This window comes from Marmota monax, unplaced genomic scaffold (genome assembly GCF_021218885.2).
Source record: "Marmota monax isolate L192 unplaced genomic scaffold, Marmota_monax_Labrador192_F-V1.1 WCK01_AAM20220418_F8-fsc00066, whole genome shotgun sequence".
Lineage (NCBI taxonomy): Eukaryota > Metazoa > Chordata > Mammalia > Rodentia > Sciuridae > Marmota > Marmota monax.
The window spans coordinates 2,995,633-3,018,183 of NW_026692805.1; the positions used below are offsets into that span (position 1 = coordinate 2,995,633).

General features: G+C 38.8%; 1 protein-coding gene across 1 annotated transcript; it reads left to right on the top strand.

Moving 5' to 3' along the window:
* Nucleotides 1–11,484: 11,484 nt before the first annotated feature.
* Nucleotides 11,485–22,163, top strand: LOC124095124 (lysozyme-like protein 1). Its single transcript, XM_046448226.1, has 6 exons — nt 11,485–11,522; nt 12,500–12,516; nt 13,292–13,438; nt 13,904–14,062; nt 21,379–21,457; nt 22,094–22,163. The coding sequence occupies exons 3-6, from the start codon at nt 13,300–13,302 to the stop codon at nt 22,161–22,163; spliced, it is 447 nt and encodes a 148-aa protein (XP_046304182.1). The 5' UTR covers nt 11,485–11,522; nt 12,500–12,516; nt 13,292–13,299.
* Nucleotides 22,164–22,551: the final 388 nt, after the last annotated feature.

Sequence of the window (22,551 nt, forward strand, 5' to 3'; positions counted from 1 at the left end):
GCACTAGGAGATTTGGGAGGGGCAAGGAGGCTTTGATTAAACTGGATAGAGAAACTTCTCCCCGCGCCCACCATGACTCCCTCCTCAAAGATTGTAAAAGAAATGACAACTTCTGATTGTGATGGCTTGCCCTTAATCGAGATCAGCCACTGTGAACAGAAGTACATTTCCCAATTAATTTGGAAAAAGAGCATTGAGTAAGAGCAATAATTTGCTATTCTTGTTTGAATTGTGCTGGAGGACTATTAAACTCAGAAAGGAACATGATGATGGATTTTCCTTTTACAGTGATCTGGGCTGTTTTGTAGAAAGTTTCATCTCTGGATTAACTGGTAGTTTATTATTATTATTATTATTATTATTATTATTATTATTATTATTATTATTTTGTGGCGCTGGGGATTGAACTTAGGATCTTGTGCATGCGGGACAGCACTTTACCAACAGCCTGGTAGTTTATTATTATTCATTTGTTAACTGAGCTTTCATAGTCATGTCCTATTAACTTAATATTTAATACACACATACTATTAAACAGTAGGTACCAGCCACTAGGAGCTTTTTTCTTAGAGCAAGCTTGCTACTTAATCACACATATTCACTCAACAAACACTTACTGAGTACTTACTGGGAGCTGCATGTCCAAATGCAATGAGGTAAATCTCTGGGCTTCAGATTCCTAATCTATAAATGAAAGTACTGTACTACAACATTTTGGGGGATTCCTCCTGTTTTAAAAAAAAGAAAATCTTATTTTCATTGGTTTTATTTTTGTTTATAAATAGTTGTCTTTAATTTGTAAACTCCAAGAATCCAGATTCGTTACTGTGATTCTTCCTCAATCTAAATTGTACATTCAAAAGGTCACCAGACGATTCCGTTCTCACCATTGGAGCCTGCCAGCACTGAGAATGGAGATAAACGATAACTGGAATTTTAAACACATGCTTACAAATTACTGCAAACCTCAGATATAATAAATAAATGACAGCAGAGAAATCAGGATCCTTAGAAATATTCCCATGAAACTTCTTCTCACTTGACAATGGCAGCCTAATCAGGGATTCCAGCAGAGACGACTCGATTGGAGGACGAGCTGAAGGCTAGAGGTGATTTGGTTGGCACCTCCTGCCCCTATTTTCTGGCTCAAAGTAACCACTATTTTGCCATTGATAGGAACCAGGAGTTGTGCAGCCTGCTAAGTTCTGATTTTTCTTATTCTGGCAGTGTACAGTTGGATTAAATGATGGAAAAACTCATGCCACACAGACATTTTCTTTTTAAGAAGTTAAGGGTTCAGCCACAGTGCAAGTTCTTTCTGCATTTATCTTGGACTCAAAAAAAAAAAATGAAAATGGCTATAACATGACATGCTGACATGTGCGAATAAAAATGTGGAACATTTATAAAGATGTTGGCAAAGAAAAGAAGTTTACCAATGGGTAGGCATTTAAGGGGGGAAAAAGTAGTAAAAATGCAGCAGGCAAACTGAATGTTCACACTACACACATACACACACACACACACACACACACACACACACACACACCCCCACATTCTCCAAGGTGACAGCATGAGTAACTTAAGAAATTCCTAGGGTACCACAAATGGTAATAAATTTGTGTTAATGCAACAATGAATGTTATGTGACTGTCCCAAATTGTGTGCCCAAAGTATTTTGAAGTGTTTGGCCCTTTGAAGAACTCTCATTTTGCATTTGACTAATATCAGTGAATAGAAGTAATAATAATTTAAAAAAAAAAAGACTGAACACAAGAGAAGGATGAGATGAAGGATTCCTGTCATATCCACCTACCTGTCTCCAGGCCGGGCAGAACACCCCTGGCAGGCAAGCTACTGAACTTTAGCTTAGCAGGCTTAAACATAATAGTTCTTACTATTTTTTAAAATTAATTTATTTATTTGTACCAGGGATTAAGCCCAGGGGCACTTAACCACTGAGCCGTATCCCCAGCACTTTTTTTTCTTTCATTTTTTTCCAGTTGTTGGTGAACCTTTATTTTATTTACTTATTTATATGCGGTGCTGAGAATTGAACCAGTGCCTCACATGTACAAGGCAAGAGCTCTACCGCTGAGCTACAACTCCAGCCTGCAGTTCTTACTATTTTGAAAGTCTCTGATTCCTTTGAGAATTTGGTCAGATTTCAAGTGTGTCCCTGGAAAAATGCACATGGATACCCTCACTTTGCTTGCAACTCCAGGAGATTTTTCAGATTATCTTAAGTCTTGAACTAAGAACTCATATTTCTTCACCAAAATAACTATCAAATCTGTTGCTTTTGCTTAAGACTCATTTTTTTTTCTTTTACCACGGTAATAATAGTCATGGTAGTGATTTCTACTAATGTTGATAATCACCAATATGAGTTGAACTCTTGTATAAGTTCAGTATTTTTCTAACTGCAAACATGCACTTTCCCATTTGGTCTTCGTAATCGCCCTGTAAAGAATGTGTGGCTGTTTTCCCATTTTACCGACAAACAAGCAGGGCACAGGGAACTTGATACAGTCTGGATTTTAACCTAAGGCTCAGGTGTTGAATTCTTAGTTTGCAGCCTGTGCTGTTATTGGGAGGTGGTGGGATTTGGGGGAGGTGGACCTAGTAAAAGAAAGTTAGGTCACTAGGGGTATGCCCTGGAAGGGGATATTAGGACTCAGCTCCTTCCACTCTCTCTTTGCTTCCCAAGTATCATGAAGTAAGCAGGCATCCTCTGCCACATGTTCCGACCATAATATACTGTCACAACCACAGGCCCAAAGCAACATAGGCCAGGGACTATGGATTGCAACCTTTGAAACTATGAGCCAAAACAAACCTTTCTTCTTTTAAGCTGGTTATGTCAGTTATTTTGTCACAGTGATGGAAAGCTGACTCACACAGGAGTTAAAGTAATGATTAGTAGTCGGCAGAGTAGAAGTTCATATCCTGACAGTCTGATTCCAGAGCTTGTATTCTTAATCTTCCAATTTTTTTCTACTCATGAAAATGTTTCTCTCCTCTCCATAATAATGGAAACAGTGAAAAAAATAAAAATATATGATAAAAACCATGAACCAAAATATTTTAAATGAAATTATTTTATCCTCTTCCTTTATTATTTTGTAGGAAGTACTCTAGGTGGGAGCTTAGAATTTTGATCAAAGTGCACATCCTTTTGTGAGGATGGAATACTCTGAAATTCCACCAGCCAACCCTTACCATCAAATTTGCAGATTAGAACCATACAGAAATCTAGAAAAGAGTTTAGTGTTGTCAGAGACTCAGCTGAAGACATATGGATGAGACTCGGCTGACCAGTGAAGAAAACTGACCTGTATGGTCACTTTTAGAAATAGCTAGATTGTAAAGACCAATTCTTTTGTTGTCATACAGTTGGTCCCTCTTCTGTGTTTGGATTTCTGAAATAAGTTTACCTGGCAGGTAAGCTTGCATCTGTCATACAAGCCTAAAATAGTACAGGTGGTAACAGAATTTCAGTAATAGAATTGGAACAAGATTGTGACATGGAAATGAGTTTTGATTTCTTACACATCTACCCCTGGGCATCTTATGAAATGTTCTTTTGCTGTATCCATCTGGTGGTACAGTATTAGCCATTCTGGAGAACTTGCCCATCAAGAGGACCTTATTTGAATTAGAAATGCATCACCTGTGGGTACATTCAGGGCATGTGCCGCAGTCCTTACCACTCCCTAAGGTAGTCTCAAACTAAGTGACATCACTCACTTAGTGGCATAATGGCTCCCCCACTGGGTGATGATAGTGTCAGAAATCTCACCATTGATTTGAGCTAAAGTGGTGTCTTTTTGTTATTAAACATATTTGAAACCTAATCTGATCCAAAGACCCAATTATCAAGCTCCTTCTAATATCCCTCTCCCCATACCAAGTATAGCAAGACAGATTCCCCTGGGGATGGGAGTGGGTCTGTCCACCCTGCAGGGCCATTCAGCCCTCTTCCCCATTCTGGGTCTTGAAGGAATAAATCCCAAGGCACCTCCATGTGGCCATTAAGCTCTAAAGAACACAGTTTAAAACTGAAAAGTGTCTCAAGGCATTTGAAGATCTTTCAATACAGTTGGTTCTTTGTACTCATGTTCCACATAGATGGATTCAACCAACGGTGAATCAAAAATTTAAAAATTTAAAAACTGCCTCTTTTCTGTGAATACTTTTTTCTTGTCACTATTCCCTAAGCAATGCATAATAACTGTCATATGATTGGTAACATTGTACAATAACTGGTAACAATGTATAATAACTGTTTAGGTAATCTAAGATGACTTAAAGTATTCAGGAGGATATATGTAGGTTATATGCCAATACTACACCATTTTATATAAACCACTTGAGCCTTAGCAGATTTTGGTACACATAGGGATTCATGGAATCAATTCCTCAAAGGAAACAAGGTACAGCCCTATTGCAATTCTTTTGGGTGAGGTTATCCATTGAGTCAGCTTCGGTGACAACTTCTCAGTCATGAATTCATTTGTCAGGTTGTCCAGCTGAGATCAAAGGAGATGAACTATCCACAACATCAAGGTTAACAGAAGACAGGGAGAGGACTAGCTGTGTCAAATTTTCTTCCCCTTCGGTGGGCATTTTGATCATGTGAGGAGATGCCAAGAATCCCACTCAACTCTGATTCCATTGCAGACCCCTTCATAGGAAAACCCCAAAACAGCAAATCCTTGGAGACAGAGCATACCTGGTTACATGAGCTGGGAGCGGGTGGGGGACAGGAAGTGTCAGCTTCATAGGAGCAGGGGTGATGCAAAAGTTCTGGAACTAAACACTAGTGATGGATGCACAGTGTTGTGACTGTGCTAGCTGCTTCTGGATTGCACACTTTAAAATGGTTAAAATAGAAAATTTTGTGATGAATATCTTGCCATGATAAATAAATACTATACACATTCAAAACTTCTGCTGCCATTATTATCATTAAATGACTAAGTCGTTTTGTTTAGTGTTTCTGCATTGGTTGTTCCAAATAGGTAAATATGTAAGTCAGTTTAGCAGTTTAAATATTTATATACTTTTGTTGTATGGATCTTTTGTCCTTGTCTTACTTTTTAATACTAGAAGACAAGTGAGTTGAAAGTAATAAATCCATTTTTTTTTTAGCTTATTACAACATATGTCAGTTTAGAAGGTGCAGGATACAGGTACAGGATATCACCAACATGGTCCCATTTTAGACAAAAAAAAAAAAAAAAATCAGTAGGACCAGACAATACAAGCAGGATAAAACTATATTACTAACTGTATTAGTCAGCTTTGCATCTCTATAACAAAATGTCCAACCTAATCAATTTATAAAAAAAAAAGAAAAAAAGTTTATTTTGGCTCAAAGTTTTGAGATTCCAGACCATGATTAATTGGTCTTCTTGCTTTGGGGATTATAGCAAGGCAGCATATCATGGTACAAGCACACAGTAAAGCAAAATGATTCATCTCATAGCCTCATAGCCAAGAAGCAAAAGGGAGTGGGGAGCCAGGGTCCCACAGTCTTCAAGCACACATCCTCAATGACCCCAAACCTCCTGCTAGGCTCTACCTCTTACAGGTTCCACCACCTCCCAAGAGCAACACATGGGCCCTAGATAGCCATTCAAGATCCAGACCATAGCCATAGTTAATATGGTCAACTTCACAAAAGTGAGGCCTTTGAATAATAGAATATTCACAAAAATTCATAACAATGGGGAGAGCAATTGCCTGTTTGCGGATTTTCTCACTGGCAAAGTAGTGAAAATGATTGTCCAACAGAGAGATGAATCTTTTTTATTTTGTAATAATAAAGTATTTCAATTTTGTTCACCTTTTCTGTGATAAATAGATATGGGCAGTATACTAACTAGCAGATTCTTTAACTTATTTGGGAGTCATTTTATATTTACAGAAAAGTTTCATAGAGTAACAAAGTCCCCCACAGACACTTCCCCACTTCCCTTACGTAATACCTCACATATCACAGCGCATTTGTCAGAAGTAGGAAATTGACATTGGTACAAAGTACTTACTACAGACTTTATTCACATTTCTAATGTTCCCTTTCTATTCTAGGATCCCAACCACTGTCGTAAATTGTACTTAATTACGCTTATTAGTCTCTTCCAGTCTTTAAGAGTTTCTTAGTCTCACTTTTTAAGACATTAACACATTTGTTTTATAGATGTCTTTTCATTTGGGGTTTTAACAGTGTTTTCTCGGTATTTGTCTGGGGTTATGGCCTTGGAAGACAATCTCAGGATGAAGTATCTTCTCATCACAGTATCAGGGGTACTGATGTGGTTGACCTTGATCACTTGGTTAAGGTGAGGTCTACTGGTTTCTTCACCCTAAAGTCACCGTTTCAACTTCATATATCCATTAAGAGCAAATAACTAAGTCCAGCCCTGACTCAGAGGGAGGAGACTTAAATTCCATTTCCTGGAGCTTAATAATAATCTGCACAGATTATTTAGAATTTTTCTGTAAGTAAGATCTGTCCCTTCTCTGCATATATTTATTTGTTCTATCAGGCATTTATAACAGTATGTACTCATAGTATTTATTTTAGTCTCTGTGTTGTAATATAATCATATAGTTATTTATTTTGTCACTCAGACTCTCTCAGCTTTGGCCACCGGGAGTTCTTTCAGTTTGGCTCTTCTGTCCCTTTGTGTGTTGAACTATCCTACGACCACCTCCTTTTTCTCCTCTTTTTGAGCACTCCCTTGGTTTCTTTACACTAGCAAGAAGATCCAGGCTCATCTTAAATGTTTCCCTGCCTTATTCTTAAAATCAACTTTCCAAAGAGCCCTGGTTCCTTTTGTTGGAGAATGTTACTAGAATCACGTCCTGGGTGTTAAATGTACTCATTGCCACTGGGATGCCACTGAGTCTGGGTCATCTTAATAGTGTTAAGACAGAAAGATTATATACTAATCCACATATGCACAAATATCCATATTTTTCCTGTATCTATCCATTTGAACATAGGTAGATAAATTGATAGATTCGTAGTGATATCTCTGACTCTAACACCACAGTACTCATCTTCCTTTTTTGGTTGTTTCTAATTTCTTTCTCTGACTGTGAAATCTGGCTCACATTATCTACAATGTATTTATTTAACCTTAGTTTACAAAAAAAAAATTCAAAATCACTAGCCTTTATCCCTGCAAGAAATACACTTACCCGCTGAAGTACAATATTTATATACAGATCATTTTTCAAAAATTACCTAGGGCTGGGCATGTGGCTCAGTGGTAGAGCACTTATATGGCATGCATGAAGCCCTGGGTTGAATCCCCAGCAAAAGAAAGAAAGACAGACAGAAAGAAAGAAAGAAAGAAAGAAAGAAAGAAAGAAAGAAAGAAAGAAAGAAAGAAAGAAAGGAAGGAAGGAAGGAAGGAAGGAAAGAGGGAGGGAGGGAGGGAAGGAAGGAAGGAAGGAAAACCTAGATCATCAACTCTTCCCCCAACCTTCCCTTCAATGAGGCACACCATACATTTATAGAACAAGTAGATCTTCTTGGCACAGATTGAATTCCATCTTCAGGTCTCTTAGTGTTGCTGTTTAGGTATGAGGTGTATCTCAAAAGCTCATGTGTGAGATGATGCAATGAAGTGTAGAGGTAAAATGATTGGGCTATGAGAATTTTAAACTAATCAATATATTAATCCCCTGATAGGAATTAATTGGGTGGTGAGTGCAGGCAGATAGAGTGGACCTACAGGAAGTGGATTCCTGGGGATGTGCCTTTGGGGTATATATTCTAACCTATCCTCTCTCTCTCTTCCTCTCTCTCTCTCTCTCTCTCTCTCTCTCTCTCTCTCTCTCTCTCTCTCTCTTTCTCTGCTTCCTGGTGCTACATCCTGAGCTGCTTTCCTCCTCCATAATATCCGATCTCATCTTGAGCCCAGAGCCATGGATTCAGCCAGCTATGGACTGAGACTTTTCAAACTATCAGCCCCCAAATAAACTTTTCCTCCTCTAAAATTGTTCTTGCCGGGTCTTTTTGTCAGAGCAATGAAAAAAAACAAAACAAAACAAAAAAAACACAACTAACTAAAACACCCAGCATCCTGGTTGATTAAAAAAAAAAAATACATACAATGAAGTTTATTCTCTTGGCAAATGGTTCTACAGGTTTTGACACATTCACAAAGCCATGTACCCACTACCCAGTACCATAGAGAACAATTCCACTGACCTAACATTTCCCTTGTGTGGTCTTTTTGCATTCAAATCATTTGCTAACCCCCAACAACCACAGATCTATTTTCCATCACAGTAGTTTTGCCTTTTCCATATTGGCACGAAAATGGAATCATGATATCTCCAGGGTCCGGCTTCTTTCGTTGAGCAAAATGCATTTGAGATGTCCATGTTGTGAGAATCACTAGTTTGCTATTTTTATTGCTGAGTCGTATTCCATTGTATTCCAGAGTTTGTTTATATATTCCCATGCTAAAGAATATTTTTGTTGCCTCTGGATTTTAGTGATATTAACAAAGCTTGCCATAAACATTGGTTAACTTGTTTTTGTGTGAACATTAAATTTTCAGTTTACCTGGAGAGATGCCAGGAGTGTGGTTGCTGTTTGTATGATAAGTCTATGTCTGACTTGGTAAGAAACTGGCAAGCTATTTTCTAAAGTGGCTGTACCATTTTACATTCCCATCATTGATGAATGGATGTTCTTTCTGATCTCTGTTTTCATCAACATTTGGTATTATCAGTTTGATTAATTTTAGCAATTCTAATTGGTATTAAAATGGCAGCTTTAATTTATAATTTCTTAGTGACAATTGATGTTGCTCATCTCATCAGGATTATTTTCCATCTGTACTGCTTCTTTCGTGAAGTGTCTGTTCCCATGGTTTGCCAATTTTTTTTTATTGGGTTGTTTTTTTGCTTGTTAAAATTAAAATTAAATTCAAATTTCAAATTAAAATTTTAAGGTGTGTGTGTTTGTGTGTGTGTGTCCACATATACATATATTTTCTGGATGCAAGGCTTCCTTTAGACATGTGATGTATAAATATTTCCTTCAAACTGGCTGGTCTTTTGTTTTCCTAACATTGTCTCTTAAGGAGCAAGTTTATAATTTTGATCAAGTTCAATCTTTTATTTTTTCTTTATGTATTGTGCTTTTGTTATTATATCTAAAAATTCATTGCCAAACCCAATATCCTGCAGATTTTCTATGTTTACTTCTAGAAGTTTTGTAGTTTTGTTTTTTATATTTGGGCCTTTGATTAGTTTGAATTATTTTTGAAGTATGAGGTATGTGTCCTTTAATGTGTCTTTTATTTTTTAATATTTTTTAGTTGTAGATGAACATAATACCTTTATTTTATTTATTTATATGAGGTACTGAGGATCAAACCCAGTGCCTCACACATGCTAGGTGAGCACTTTACCACTGAGCCACAACCCCAGCCCCTTCAGTGTGTCTTTTTAAATTCTTGTTGCTTTTTGTTGTTGTTCTGCATACAGTCATTATTCCAGTGCCATTTATTGAACAAACTATCACTTTTCCATTTTTATAAAACTTCAGTTGATTACATGCCTGTGGATCTATTTCTGGCACTTGTTTCTGGTATCTCTATTCTGTTCCATTTATCTCTGTACCACTTTCCACAAATACCAACCTGTCTTGGTTATCACAGCTTTAGAGTGTCTTAAAATCAGGTAGGGTGAATTTTTCAATTTTGTGCTTTTTTAAGACTAGTTTTAACTATTCTTAACTCTTTGATTTCCATATATATTTTAGGATCATCTTTTTTTATATTTTAAAAACAATTTTCTGGGATTTTGACTCAAATTCCATTGGACTTATAGATCAAATCATAATAATGTTAAATGTTCAAATCCACAAACATTGTATTTCCATTTATTTAGATCTTTGTTGACTTTTCATCTGTTTTATAGTTTCCAGCATACAGATCCTACATGTTTAAATTTAAGTACTTGACTTTTATGTCTGAGTGTAATATTTTTTTAAAAATCTCAAATCTATTTTTATTGTTGATTTTTAAAGATATGAATGGTTTTTGCATGTTGACGTTGAATGCTTCAAACTTGCTAAACATGTGCTTTTGAAAAAGGCACCTATCTGTTCTTATTTTTTGACTGACTAGTTAAGTATCTATTTCAAAGCATTTTGAAAAAGGTGTTTGAAGAATAAGTCTATACATGTTAGCATGTTGCAGACATTTCACAGAAGACCCATAAATGTTTCCTATATAAAAGAAAAGATTCCCAGTCAACTTGAAATAAAGAAAGTAGAAATTAAAACCAGGCTGAGATACCATGCTTCATCTCTCAGATTGGTAATATTGAAATTGTCATTAACAGTGTGCCTGCCAAATAGTGGTGAGAGAGATCTATCTCCCTAATATGAGCTCAGGTGGAAGAAATTTGGCAATATCTAAAAAAATTACACAATTGCTTTGACCCAGCAATTACATTTTTGGGAAATTTGTTCTACAGGCTCTAACAAAGGTACAAATAACATATCACAAGATTATTAATTATAATGTTTACAATAGGAGAATTAAATTTCATGTACCAATAAAAAGTGGCAATATTATGTTACATCTGCACAATGTAGACTTAAAAATAAATTTTATCAAAATCTTTGCATTATTGGCTGATGTAATTAAAGAGAATAGAATGATTAGTTACGTGCAGCCAATAATCCTCTACTTAGATCTACATATCCCAATCAGAATTAATTCCAAATCTGGCATTAAATTTGAGCACAGAAGTGAAAGAACTATGAAACCAGCCCTTTAATAACTGATTAACAAAGTGTTACAACAAAGTTTTCAAAATATGAAAGCATGCTGATTCAATATTTTATTAACTGCAACTTAACTCTAGTGATGAAATTTTGTACTATTAATAAAATTTCAATGTTAATTTCACCTCTATCTCGTTTTTTCAAATTTTAGTTTTTGGTATATTTATAGTTTATATAGCAGGTTAATACAGAAGTGCAGACATGTGATTTATGATTTAGTACACACCTGCTGTTGGTACATGCTTTGCTTTCCTTATTGATGAAATTTATGATATCCTTTGGAGACTACTACTTTAGATGCGAGCTCTCACTTGTATGGAAGGCCCTGGCCAAATTCTGTGTGAAGAGGACTTTTAAAGGGGAAGAAGAAAAAAGAGAGAATGTAGTTACATTGGCTTCAGAACACAAGAGTACATAGTGTTACAACCTTAAGTCCCTTAAGGTAGAATTCTAGAATCTCTAGGAGACAGGAAACAAAGAAGTTAAGAATTCTTCTTTCTCTAAGGCTCTAGAGAAAGGTACTTGAGAGAGAAAAGGATCACTTTTACCTGGCAAGAATCAGAAATAGCTTCAGGGGATGCAGGAAGCTCATGTGAGCTGCCAATCACTGATTGAGTAAGTAGACTCCAGATTCTTCCACCAGATCACCTGAGAAATCAGTCGCTGGGGCAGGCACCAGGAATCTGCCTTTTCAAAAAGACCAAAATTACTCTGATGAAGTCACCTGTCCCAAAGAACAGCAATGGTAACCCTAACCTTGGCTTGAAGGATGTAGAACATTATGCTTGGGGCTACTGTGTGGATTGCTGTGGATTTTGATTTATTTAAGAACAGTAAAAGTCTAAGGCAGGAGATGGAAACTAACTTTATTTATACCCTCTATATCTAAACCACATTTAACTGCCCCTAATGTGGTGCTATAGACTAGTATATAGGAACTAGCACACTTTTTCTGTAAAGAGCCAGATAATAAATATTTTAGTCTTGGGGTATAAATGGTCTCTGATAAACTATTTAACACTGTCATCGAAGTGCAAAAGCAGCCATAGACACTTTATTACCAAATGAGTGAAGCTAGGTTCCAATAAAACTTTGTTTGCCAAAGCAGGCCTGGTTTACTGAAAATTGCTATTCACAGTATATGTTACCTTATTGCTCAGCAACTTTAAAGCACATATTACATTTGTCTGGTTGGTCTTGCTTAAAATACTCATTCTTGTTTATAGCTTAGCTGCTCAACTGGGGAGACTAGTCCCAGTGATGGAGAAGTTTCTAGCCAAGTGCAGAAAATATTTCTAGATGAAAAGCTGTATGAATATCAAGGTAGTGTCCTAAGCAGTTAGCAGATATTTCGCTTCCCCATCGTTGCAGCAAGGTTGTTATATTGGGGGAAGACATGTTATTTCAAGGGAGGAAGATCTTGTTGAAAACTTGTAGCCAGCAACAGATGGAGCTCTTGGTCCTACTCCCATCTTAAATAAAGGGTCTCTTTATAGCCCTCCCATCCAACCAACACCTATCTCTCATGATCTATTGTCATCTCTCCCCACTTGTTCACCAGACATCAGAATTTTTTCTTTCTTTTTTTTTTTTTTTGTTTTTTGTTTTGAGTACCAGGGATTGAACTCAGAGGGACTCGATCACTGAGCCACATCCCTAGCCCTATTTTGTATTTTATTAGAGACAGGGTCTCACTGAGTTGCTTCGCGCCTGGCTAAATTGCTGAGGCTGGATTTGAACTCGAGATCCTCCTGCCTCAGCCTCCCAAGCCTCTGGGATTACACCTCACCCAGCAGACACCAGAATTTTTTGCAGACTCCACTGGGGCAGTAGTAAAGGAATGCCCCATCACCAACCAAAAAAGAAACATTATATTTGCAATAGAGGGCAAAAGACTGGCATTTTTGAAGCAGCATTTCCACATTTGGAAAGGCATCAAGCAAAGAGAATGGAATGAAGATAAGGTACTTGATCTTCTTCCTTCAGTAAATCCCAAATGATAAATCTAAAGGTTGTCCATACAGGCTCATGCCTATTTCATCTCTGGCTGCAATGGGGCATCTGTTTCTGCATATAAAGGGAATGCTTCACACTTTGTATTCTATGTTTTTCCTATTCATAGAAAATGGGAATCCTAGAAATGATCCCTGTGATTTCCACCCAATGTCAGTGAAGGAGGGCTCATTTCTTTGCTTGTCAGATACTAGGAACACAGCATTGACCCGAAAGTAACTGCGCAGGAAAGCAGAAGACCCTGCAATCCTATTCCTTCCCTGAATTTTCCTTCTTTCCCCTGGATGGAAGTTCTGAATGACTAAAAGTGAAAGGAGGTGCCTAGGTAGGACTGTTCATGGCCGTGGCTGCTAGATTTTGAAAGTTCCTGTTGGCGGCAGGTGGGATCTTAGGATAAATCCAGATTGTCTGACTGGTTTCCTGATCTTTGACAGGTTCTGCCTCCAACAGCCTTGGGGATGAAGGCTGCTGGCATCTTGTCCCTGATTGGCTGTCTGGTCACAGTCACAGACTCCAAAATCTACACTCGCTGCAAACTGGCAAAAGTATTCGCGCGGGCCGGCCTGGACAATTACCAGGGCTTTAGCCTGGGAAACTGTGAGATTTCTTCATCCTTCTTCTCTTTCTATCCTTGACCTCTCTTCTGAGATGTTGCAGGTGCCATCCTCACTCCCTTCTGTTTACACCCAGGGTTTTCATGCTCTGCCCCTCCTGGAGGTGACAGCTAGGTCATCACAGATTCTTTGCTTGCTCTCCCAGCCTCCTCTCCTCCCTCCCCTCCCTGTTCCTGGAGGCCTGTATTTATAATGTCAGCAAGGGAAGGGGAAAATAATGCCGTCCCTGTTGGCACGGTGTGAGGAGGACCTGGGTTTGGGGATATGTTGGGCTCAGCCACTGACTGGGTGTGCAGCTTCAAGTGCAGTATCCCTGCACCCCCTGTGCCATTCATGTGACCCTCACATATACCCCCTGCCCTGCCTGTCCCCCAAGGTCTACTAGGAGGAGGTGATTAGATGCCGTTGCGTTCCCCTGACTGGCCTGTCTGGACATGTCTCCCCCCAGGGATCTGCATGGCGTACTATGAGAGCCGCTACAACACCACAGCTCAGACTGGCCTGGATGACGGCAGCATCGACTATGGCATTTTTCAGATAAATAGTTTCACGTGGTGCAGAGATGCAAAGCTGCAGGAGAAGAACCACTGTCATGTTGCCTGCTCAGGTACACAGTTTTGGTTTTCCAAAAATATCCTCCTAGACAAAGGCAGGAAAGCTGATGGTAGAACAGCCACCCATTCTCCACTTTAACTAAAAATCTGGAGTTCAGATTTGCCAAGAGATCTGTTCTAGGCTGGTAAATTATTCACTAGTCCCCCAAGGTGTCACTTAAGACCCTGTGACCTACTGGTCCTAAGATGACTTATTCTTTCTAAGATACTTTTTTAAATAAGCCCTGCACAAAATCTGGGGAATGGACAGACTACAGTTCTGCCATTTCCTATATAAAGACATCTTATATTTTGGGTACGAAAGAGAAAGGTCTTTGCCAGCTCCTTTCATGAACAATTCTCCCAAACAAGGCAGTTTGAGCTTCTTTGTGTGGAAGGAAACAAATGAACGCTCTCTACATTTCTTAAACAACGGAACTTAAACCAGAATTCACTTCTGACTCTTCTGCTTCAGTCCATTAGGAAACTTGTGTGTACAGCGTTGAAGATGTTAAGATGCTTTGGGCACGAGTCCTGCTTTACAAAAGCTTTAGGCAATGAGAAAAGAGAATGTGTGCTTACACGGGGTTAAAGAAATGACTGTAAACAGGTGTGGATTGATTGCTGTAGGCTTCACCGGAAAGTGATATTGAGAAAATCATGGAAGGTTCTGGAGACAAGATGTTATCTGACCTGGAACTGGAAGAAAGACAAGAGTTGGGTGTTCAGAGTTAGAAAAGAGTCCTTTTAGGCAAAGGGAAAAACCAAATGAAAAGAGCAACATGTGGGAAGGGCTGGGGTATGGTCTGGAGTCGTACAACATTCTCCTCAACTGGAATAAAGGGAATGTAGAAGAGGATTCTAGGAAGAATGGTTGGAAATGCTACCTGATCGATCGTGTAGGGCACTGAAAGCCGGGCTGAGGAGCTTGTACTGACTTCTTCCTGCAATAGGAAGCAGTAGAGATTAGACAAGGAAGCCCTGCCTAAGAGAGATTCATCTGCCTACAAGGGCATAAGATAGATTAAAGAAGAAGCCAGCGAAATGGCACTGCAATTGGAAGATGGTCATGGCTGGGAGGGTGGAAAGGAAGGGCCAAATATAAGAGCCACTGAAGAGGCAGAAAGTTCAGAGGATGATGTTCTCGCTTACTCTCTCACTACAATGGGAGCCCCATGGGGGCAAGGAGTTGTGTCTATTTCATTCACTGATACATCCTCACGGCCTACAATGGTGGTTGGCTATTATAGGTGCTCAATAAATATTTATGTGAATAAAGAATGCGGAACAATGGTAAAGTCAGAGAGTCATAAAATATTCTATGCAAATTCTTTGGGAACGGGAAATGAATTGTATTTTAATTCCTCTTTGCCAAATATAAGATCATTAGTTCATGTGTTTGAATGTATGAATGATTGAACAATACATTAATTTATCTAGGAAATTGTTCCTACTCCTACATTAATACAGAATGCTCATGACCTCCTGAGGCAGATCATAAGAGTATTGATCAAGCCTTAATTAGAATATTTGTTTTGGGAGCCAAAATCTATCTCCTCGTCACTTTCTTCCTTTAAATCTCAGTTTTTCCTTCTGGATTTAGTCAAAACAAATTTGCTCCTTTTTATGCATGGAAACTTTATGAAGCATCTGCAAAGGCTGGGATCTCCAGTTTCTAGTCTGCTGAACAAAAGGTGTCTTCCTACTGGGTGACTTTTCATGCCTTCTCTGTTGGGTCAATCTCATTAGCATAGAAATTGCCAGCAGGCACTTGCAAATTAAAAACGGTGACTAGACAAGTGGGATTTCATTTTATTTGTCACATATTTACCACCTCCAACTCTGCTAATTCCTGTGGTGGATTCATTTGGTCAGGTAGTTCAGTGATTTCATTTTCTTTCGGCCTAAAGATTTTCCTTTAGCTATTTGGTTGTCATTACTGGTAAGTTCTCTTTCAGCTTTTGCTGCCTGAAAATGTCTCTATTTTAGTTTCATTCTCGAAGGTCTTTTTAAAATATGTATAAATTAATATGTATAAATTCTATGCTGATAGGCTTTATTTTCCGCTCAAGTTGTTACAGATGTCCCATTGTTCTTGGCTTGCCTGGTTAACCACAGGGAATCAGTTTTGTTTTGTTTTGTTTTTTGGTACTGGGCATTGACCCAGGGGTGCTTAACCACTGAGCCACATCCCCAGCCTTTTTTATTTTGTTTTGTTTTGAGACAGCCCAGCTGATTTTTATTTTGATAAGCCCTTAAACTTCACTAGAGAAATCCTAGAGTAGTCTTCACAGTATGGATAGTTAGGTCCTACTACCAAAAACATGGCTCTCGGAGTGTGTCTTTTTTGCGTGCTCCAAGGGTTCAGGAAGGTCTCCTCCCTCTAGCTCCTCAGAAATCAAACGTCCCTCAGTCCTATGTGAGAGCTCTGTCGATTGTCCAGCTCCCGTCCTTGGGCTCTGCCTAGGCTCATGGAGCCTTACCCCCACATACCCCAGTGAGCCTTCCCCCAAAGGCTCAGTGGTACCCCTGCCAGGTTTCCCATGCTCTTCTTTGGAGTAGCTTTGTAAAGATCTTCTTCTCCACAAATCCCAGCTGCCATGGCCTCTGACCTCTGTTTCCACCTAGTTTGCCCTCCCCTGCCTGGGTCTACCTCCTGGGTCTCCTCAGAGCAGCAAGTCCTGGAAAACCCAAGAGTCACCTCATTTGTTTTCTCTCTCTCAAGGACCATGGCTCTGTACTGTCAGTTGTTCAATATCTAAAAATATTCTTTTCATAGATTTTTTTTTCCAGTTTTCTAGCTGTGTCCAGAGGGGAGGAAGATCAGTTACTCCATCATGGACATGGTTGACTTTACACACAGTTTACTAATTTATCATTGGTTCTGGGTAATTCCAAATGAAGGAAGCTTGGAGAAAATGTTTATCTGCAAGATGATCTTTGCTAGATGGTCTTCTTTATTACCTATCATCTGCAAGGTGGTCTTTGGTTCTAGGGAATTAAAGTGTTGGATCGTTGAGAACAAGTTAGCATTAGGGTAAGTTTATAAGAAATGGCAGCATCAATGTATGGATAGTATATAAGCACCTCATGCCCATTTCTGAAATTATATATCTTCCCTTTCTAAATTGTATTCCTAAAATTCCTATTACCTTCTTTAAACTGCTTAGCCAGATATTTAAAAGCTGTGTTTGCTATGGTTTGAATGTGTTTCCCAAATGTTCACGTAATTCATATATGAGTAGTCTTTGGAGATGGAGCCTTTAGGAGATAATTAAAATTAGAAGAGGTCATGAGGACAGGGTACCCATAATGGCATTAACATCTTCATAAGAAGAGACAAAGGGATCCTAGCTGACATGCTGGCTCTGTCTCACCATGTAATGCCCTCCTCCTCATTATAATACAGTAGGAAGACCCTCACATGATGCTGCGCAGATACCAGCACCTTTTTCTTGGATTCCCCAGCCTCCAGAACCATGAGACAAATAAACTTCTATTCTTTATAATTACTTGGTCTCAGGTGTTTGGTTATAGTCCCAGAAGACAGACTAAGCCAATATTCATATGTATAAATTAAACACGTACACATACATATGTACACACACATAAATATATGTACACACAGTTTACAAAATTCCTGGCCTAATGGCAATCTTTATTTTCTCCAAACAGCCACAGGCCTTGTTAAAATAAGAGGTATTTAGAAAAAAGAAGGAGATTACTGACTCATCTATCTAATCTAATCCACTTACCTTAATCTTATTTCTTATCAGTATGGTGTAAGAGTTGACCTTTGTGACTTTTGAGAGGAGAAAGAGCTGTAAATCATGGGCAGGGTAACTATATTTTGGTTGGGAGGTAAGACGATGCTGGGGAGAGACAGATTTTGAAATAGAACTAAGTTAACTGAAAAAAGAAATAAAAGTAGTTCTTTTTGAATAGATTGTGGCTGTTTTCTGTTGTTAGATGTGGGAGAATAAACCATTCTCTCTAATACTGCTTAGCTTTCCAGCAGAACCCTTTCTTTATTCATCTTTGACTAGGCAGAATTGTCTATTTAAAGTAAATTGAGCAGAAACAATTACTGGCATGAATCCTTATAAAAACCTGCTGTCTGAGCTCATTTCTGCCCCTCTGCTGCCCCTCTGTGGCAATTTCATTGTGTTTTAACATCTCAGCACTGTGTTGGGTTCATTTCCTTCCTGGTTTCCATCTTCTTAATACACTTTCCTAAGAAAATTCAGTCAAACCTGAGTAGCATTTTTAAACCATCTCATTTGCATAATGAAATGCTATAACAAAGTTGGACACTGAAAAAAAAAAAAAAAACCTTCACACTGTGGTGTTCTCCTGGGTCTGCATCCCCGCAGCCGCCCATGAATCCTTACAGGGCGTCTCCAGCCAAGCAAACTGCCTTGCCCCAAGTCCAAACCCTGGGATGTGCTCCAGTCCTGGAATATCAGAATACAATCTGCTGCTTCTTCACTGACTATAATCCGTGTCCTTTCCACTCCTTGAGATCTCACTGATCCTCCTTTTCCTAGGACTTATGCCCAACCATTTCTAAACACAAGCTACAGTATCTCGGCACCTGTCAGGTGCTAATGCATGCAAAATACAGTACTTCTAAGTAATCTGAATTGTATCCCATGCCAAACAAATTTGAATCTGCTTATAGGTAAATAAAAATGTTTATAATATTATTAACTTCCTTAACTTATAGTATCCTATATGCAGGAACCCTTGTTTAACTAAACCAGTATGCCCAAGGAAAAAAATCCCACTTTTAACTAAGTTCACAGAATAATTTGGTATTGCAGTGCTCTAGTGAAATGAAAAAAATTTTAGGCTGGTGTTATTTTTCTTTGAGGTTTTTCTTTTGGGGAGGACAATAAGAATAAGGCATTTCTATTGTAAAAATCTTTTAGAAAATACACAGCAAAGATTTAAGAAGATTAATGATCTCATAAGAGCTAATCTTTAAAATACTGTAAATTTATGACTATCTTTTTTTTTCCTAAACCAGTGCTTTCCACTATCATTTTCTGTAATGATGGCAGTATTCTCCATCTGCACTATCCAATATGAGTCACTAGCTATGAGTGGCTATAAAGCAAGTGAAATGTGTAGAAACAGCAACTGAGGAAATAGCACTTTAATTGTACTTAAGGTTAATTAAATTTACTATGTATTACTTTAAAATTTACTTCCAGATTTATTGAGGAATAATTGACATTACATATTTCTATATATTTAATGTATACAGTGTGATAGTTTGGTGTATGTGTATATTGTGAAATGGTTACTAAAATCAATTAACATATGCATCGCTGCCCATAGTTACCCTGTGTGTGTGTGTGTGTGTGTGTGTGTGTGATAATATTTAAGATCTCTCGCCACTTCAAGTATACAGTACATGCAGTATTATTAACCACAGTCCTCACCGCTGCACATTAGATCCCCAGAGCTGATTCACCTTATAATTTACAGTTGGTAACTTTGAACCATCAATGCATTTCCCCCAATCCTAGCCCCTGGCAACCTCTGTTCTATTCTTTGCTTCTATAAGTTCAACTTTTTGGATTACACTTACAAGTGAGGTCACCAGTATTTTTCTTTCTGTGTCTCACTTCTTTCACTTAGTGTAATGTCCTCCAGATTCATTCATGTTGTCATATATGTCAGGATTTCCTTCTTTTCATGGCTGCATAAGATTCCAGTATATACCCTATTTTCTTTATCCTTTTATCTGTTAATGGAAATAAGTTAAATTTAAACAGTCAGATGTGGTTGTGGCTAACATATTAGGTAGTGTAACTCTCAACAAATATTATTACAGTACTGGAAATTTAATGTTACCTTGGGAACATTTCCCCTCTATTAGGAACCATCCTGTGAACACATGATTTTGATCATTCCTTATTTCATTATATGAAGTAATTTTTATTAATTTCAACTACCTTAGTATGAGGTAATTAGATGTTTCCATCCGAACTTTTATAAATAAAATGACAGCAAACCACTTTGGAAACAAATCTTAGAGTCCCCATTTTCTTAGGATTGATTCAAGAAAAGACATTAGTAGGTGAAAGGATAGGACCTCTTTGAGGCTCTTTACTGTGCTACTCTGTTGCTTTTTCTGGAGAGCTGGACCCATCATCTTCTCACCAGCAAGGACTCTGGAGTGCCTTTCTCATTGCGCCCTTGTCAACATTAATCATTATCTAGTTCTCTTTAAAAAAAAAAAACTTTGCTTAATTGATAAATTAAAATGATATTGAGTTGGATTTTGGATTTTTCTGTTCTTGATGGGCAGTCATGGTGGTCCTAACGATGGTCCCATTGTAAGGAAAGACATATTGCCCCAGCTGCATTTGTGTGATGAGCAGACAGTCCACCTACTACCTTCTTTGGGGTCTGCTTTAGCTGCAGAGGGCTCCCTCAACTAAGGTGAGAGCGCACACTGGGACTGAGGGAGGCAGCGGGATCGACACAGACTTTTGGGTCCCACATGAGCAACTCAGATGGGCAATATTCACGCCAGGGCTCCTGGCCAGGTGTCCTTTAGCTTCACTGATTTCCTACCACAAGTGGACCTATCCCCCTGCCTGGCCCTGCTTCCTCTTTTTTTTTTAACAGGTGTGAATATCTAATAAATATTTTGCACCCCCATCCCAGCCTCTGCCCCTGGAGAATCCAGCTTCCGACAGATGTGATGAGGAACTTTTTACATTTATTTGACTTTTTCTGTCACATTTGTGTTGAGGATTTTGAGACCCTTTCCAGGCAAGGAGGAATGATACTGAATTCAATGCATACATGTCTGTTGAAAGATTTGTTTGATTTGAAGCAATGGAAAAAGCAATAAAGATTGGAGCATTTGGTTTAAAACTTCAACTTTCCTGCATGTTGGAGACACCTTGAAAAGAAATCTAAATGGCAATAGATAAAAGTTTAATTTTTAACTATAAAGAGTTCTTAGATGTCAGACTAACTTGAATAGAGAAAAATGTGATACTGTCCCCTCTTACTTGTGTGTTTCATTAAGATGCAAAAACCATTCTCTTGTTTTGTTGTCTCTAAAGCATTTCCCCAAAATCCTTCTGAAGTTTTAGGCAACCCAAGATGGGTATGGTCTTGTGTTGGAGGTGGGAGGTTGTGTATTTCATCGGTGAAGAAGCAGAACATTAACATGGCTCTGTAGCTGAAGCCATAGCTCTTCCAACCCTCTAGTTCCAAAAACAATGAGGAACATGAAGAAAACCTGATGTAAAGTCCCCCTCCAAAAAATTGTCTCAGCTGACTCTTGTATCTCCTCTTTTTGCAGCCTTAATCACTGACGACCTCACAGATGCAATTATCTGTGCCAAGAAAATTGCTAAAGAGACTCAAGGGATGGACTACTGGTAAGAGCCTTTCCCTAGGAAATTTGGGCTTCCCTGGAAAAACCTGTAGTATGTCTGTTCATCATGACTGTGGTGGGCTTTGCTAACCGGCCTCTGCAGCATGGTCCGACACTGTTAAGTGACTCTTCTCCATCAGTGTGTGGCTGGGTGTTCAGAGAACACAGTAGCAGGGACGAGCGCGGGAAGGAGAGATCCATTGAGCCAGGGAAGCTTGCATTTTTACATGAAGATGTCCCAAATAGTGGAGAAGGAGATAATTTCTAATGTGAACCAGGAAGGCTCACCCGGTCAACACAGCCGAGGAGAGGGAGCTTGATTTTTCTCTAGATTTGGATAAGATTTTGGAGGGCTAAAGTAACATTTTACAGGAATTGAGTATGAGCATCAATGAGACAACAGCTCTTGCATGTCTCTTACATGATAACTCAGCAGAAAACTTCTTCCCAAGGGTTAAACATGAGCCATGTGCTCAGGTAGGGCTCGCTGTCATCACTGAGGAATGTTTCCAGTGAACATTGCTCATCAGGCCACCACCCACTTGGGGAGTCCAAGTTTCTCTATGGAGTTTTAGTATAAGAATACTTGGGTTGTCACATTTCTTTCTGTTGTTCCTGCTCCCCCCCCCCACCTCCTTAGGCAAGGCTGGAAGAAACACTGTGAGGGCAGAGAACTATCTGAGTGGAAAAAAGGATGTGAGGTTTCCTGAACCAGAACCGGAGCAGGATGCGTCGCACAGACTCCCCGGATTTGTAATGAATGTCAAACTTCTCCCGTCATCTTGTCTCTTTTCCTCCCCAAATTCCTTCTCAAAGTTGGAGAGGGAAAACTAAGCTCTATTTTAAGAAAAATAAATATTTCCATTTAAATGTCTTCACTTCACCTTGACTTGGTTTCAATGATGTTGTAAGAGCACAACGTTGAGACTTGAAGAATCACTCGTGGAATGTTCCAGTCCTAGAAGGAATAAGATTTCCCCTTTCCACATAAGCAGGCCTGGTTCCTAAGGCTCTGAAATGGCTGTTCATTCAAAAATGAGACTTTGGAACCAAGGAAAGCACTCGGTGAGCAACTTTAAGAGGCCTGTGGGCTACAGT

What these genes read in the sequence shown, in the direction of transcription:
- LOC124095124 (XM_046448226.1), top strand. Translation starts at nt 13,300, where the DNA reads ATGAAGGCTGCTGGCATCTTGTCCCTGATTGGCTGTCTGGTCACAGTC. An exon ending in GGGCTTTAGCCTGGGAAACT is followed by an intron (nt 13,439 to 13,903) that starts GTGAGATTTCTT and finishes GTCTCCCCCCAG; the next exon opens with GGATCTGCATGGCGTACTAT. An exon ending in CTGTCATGTTGCCTGCTCAG is followed by an intron (nt 14,063 to 21,378) that starts GTACACAGTTTT and finishes CTCTTTTTGCAG; the next exon opens with CCTTAATCACTGACGACCTC.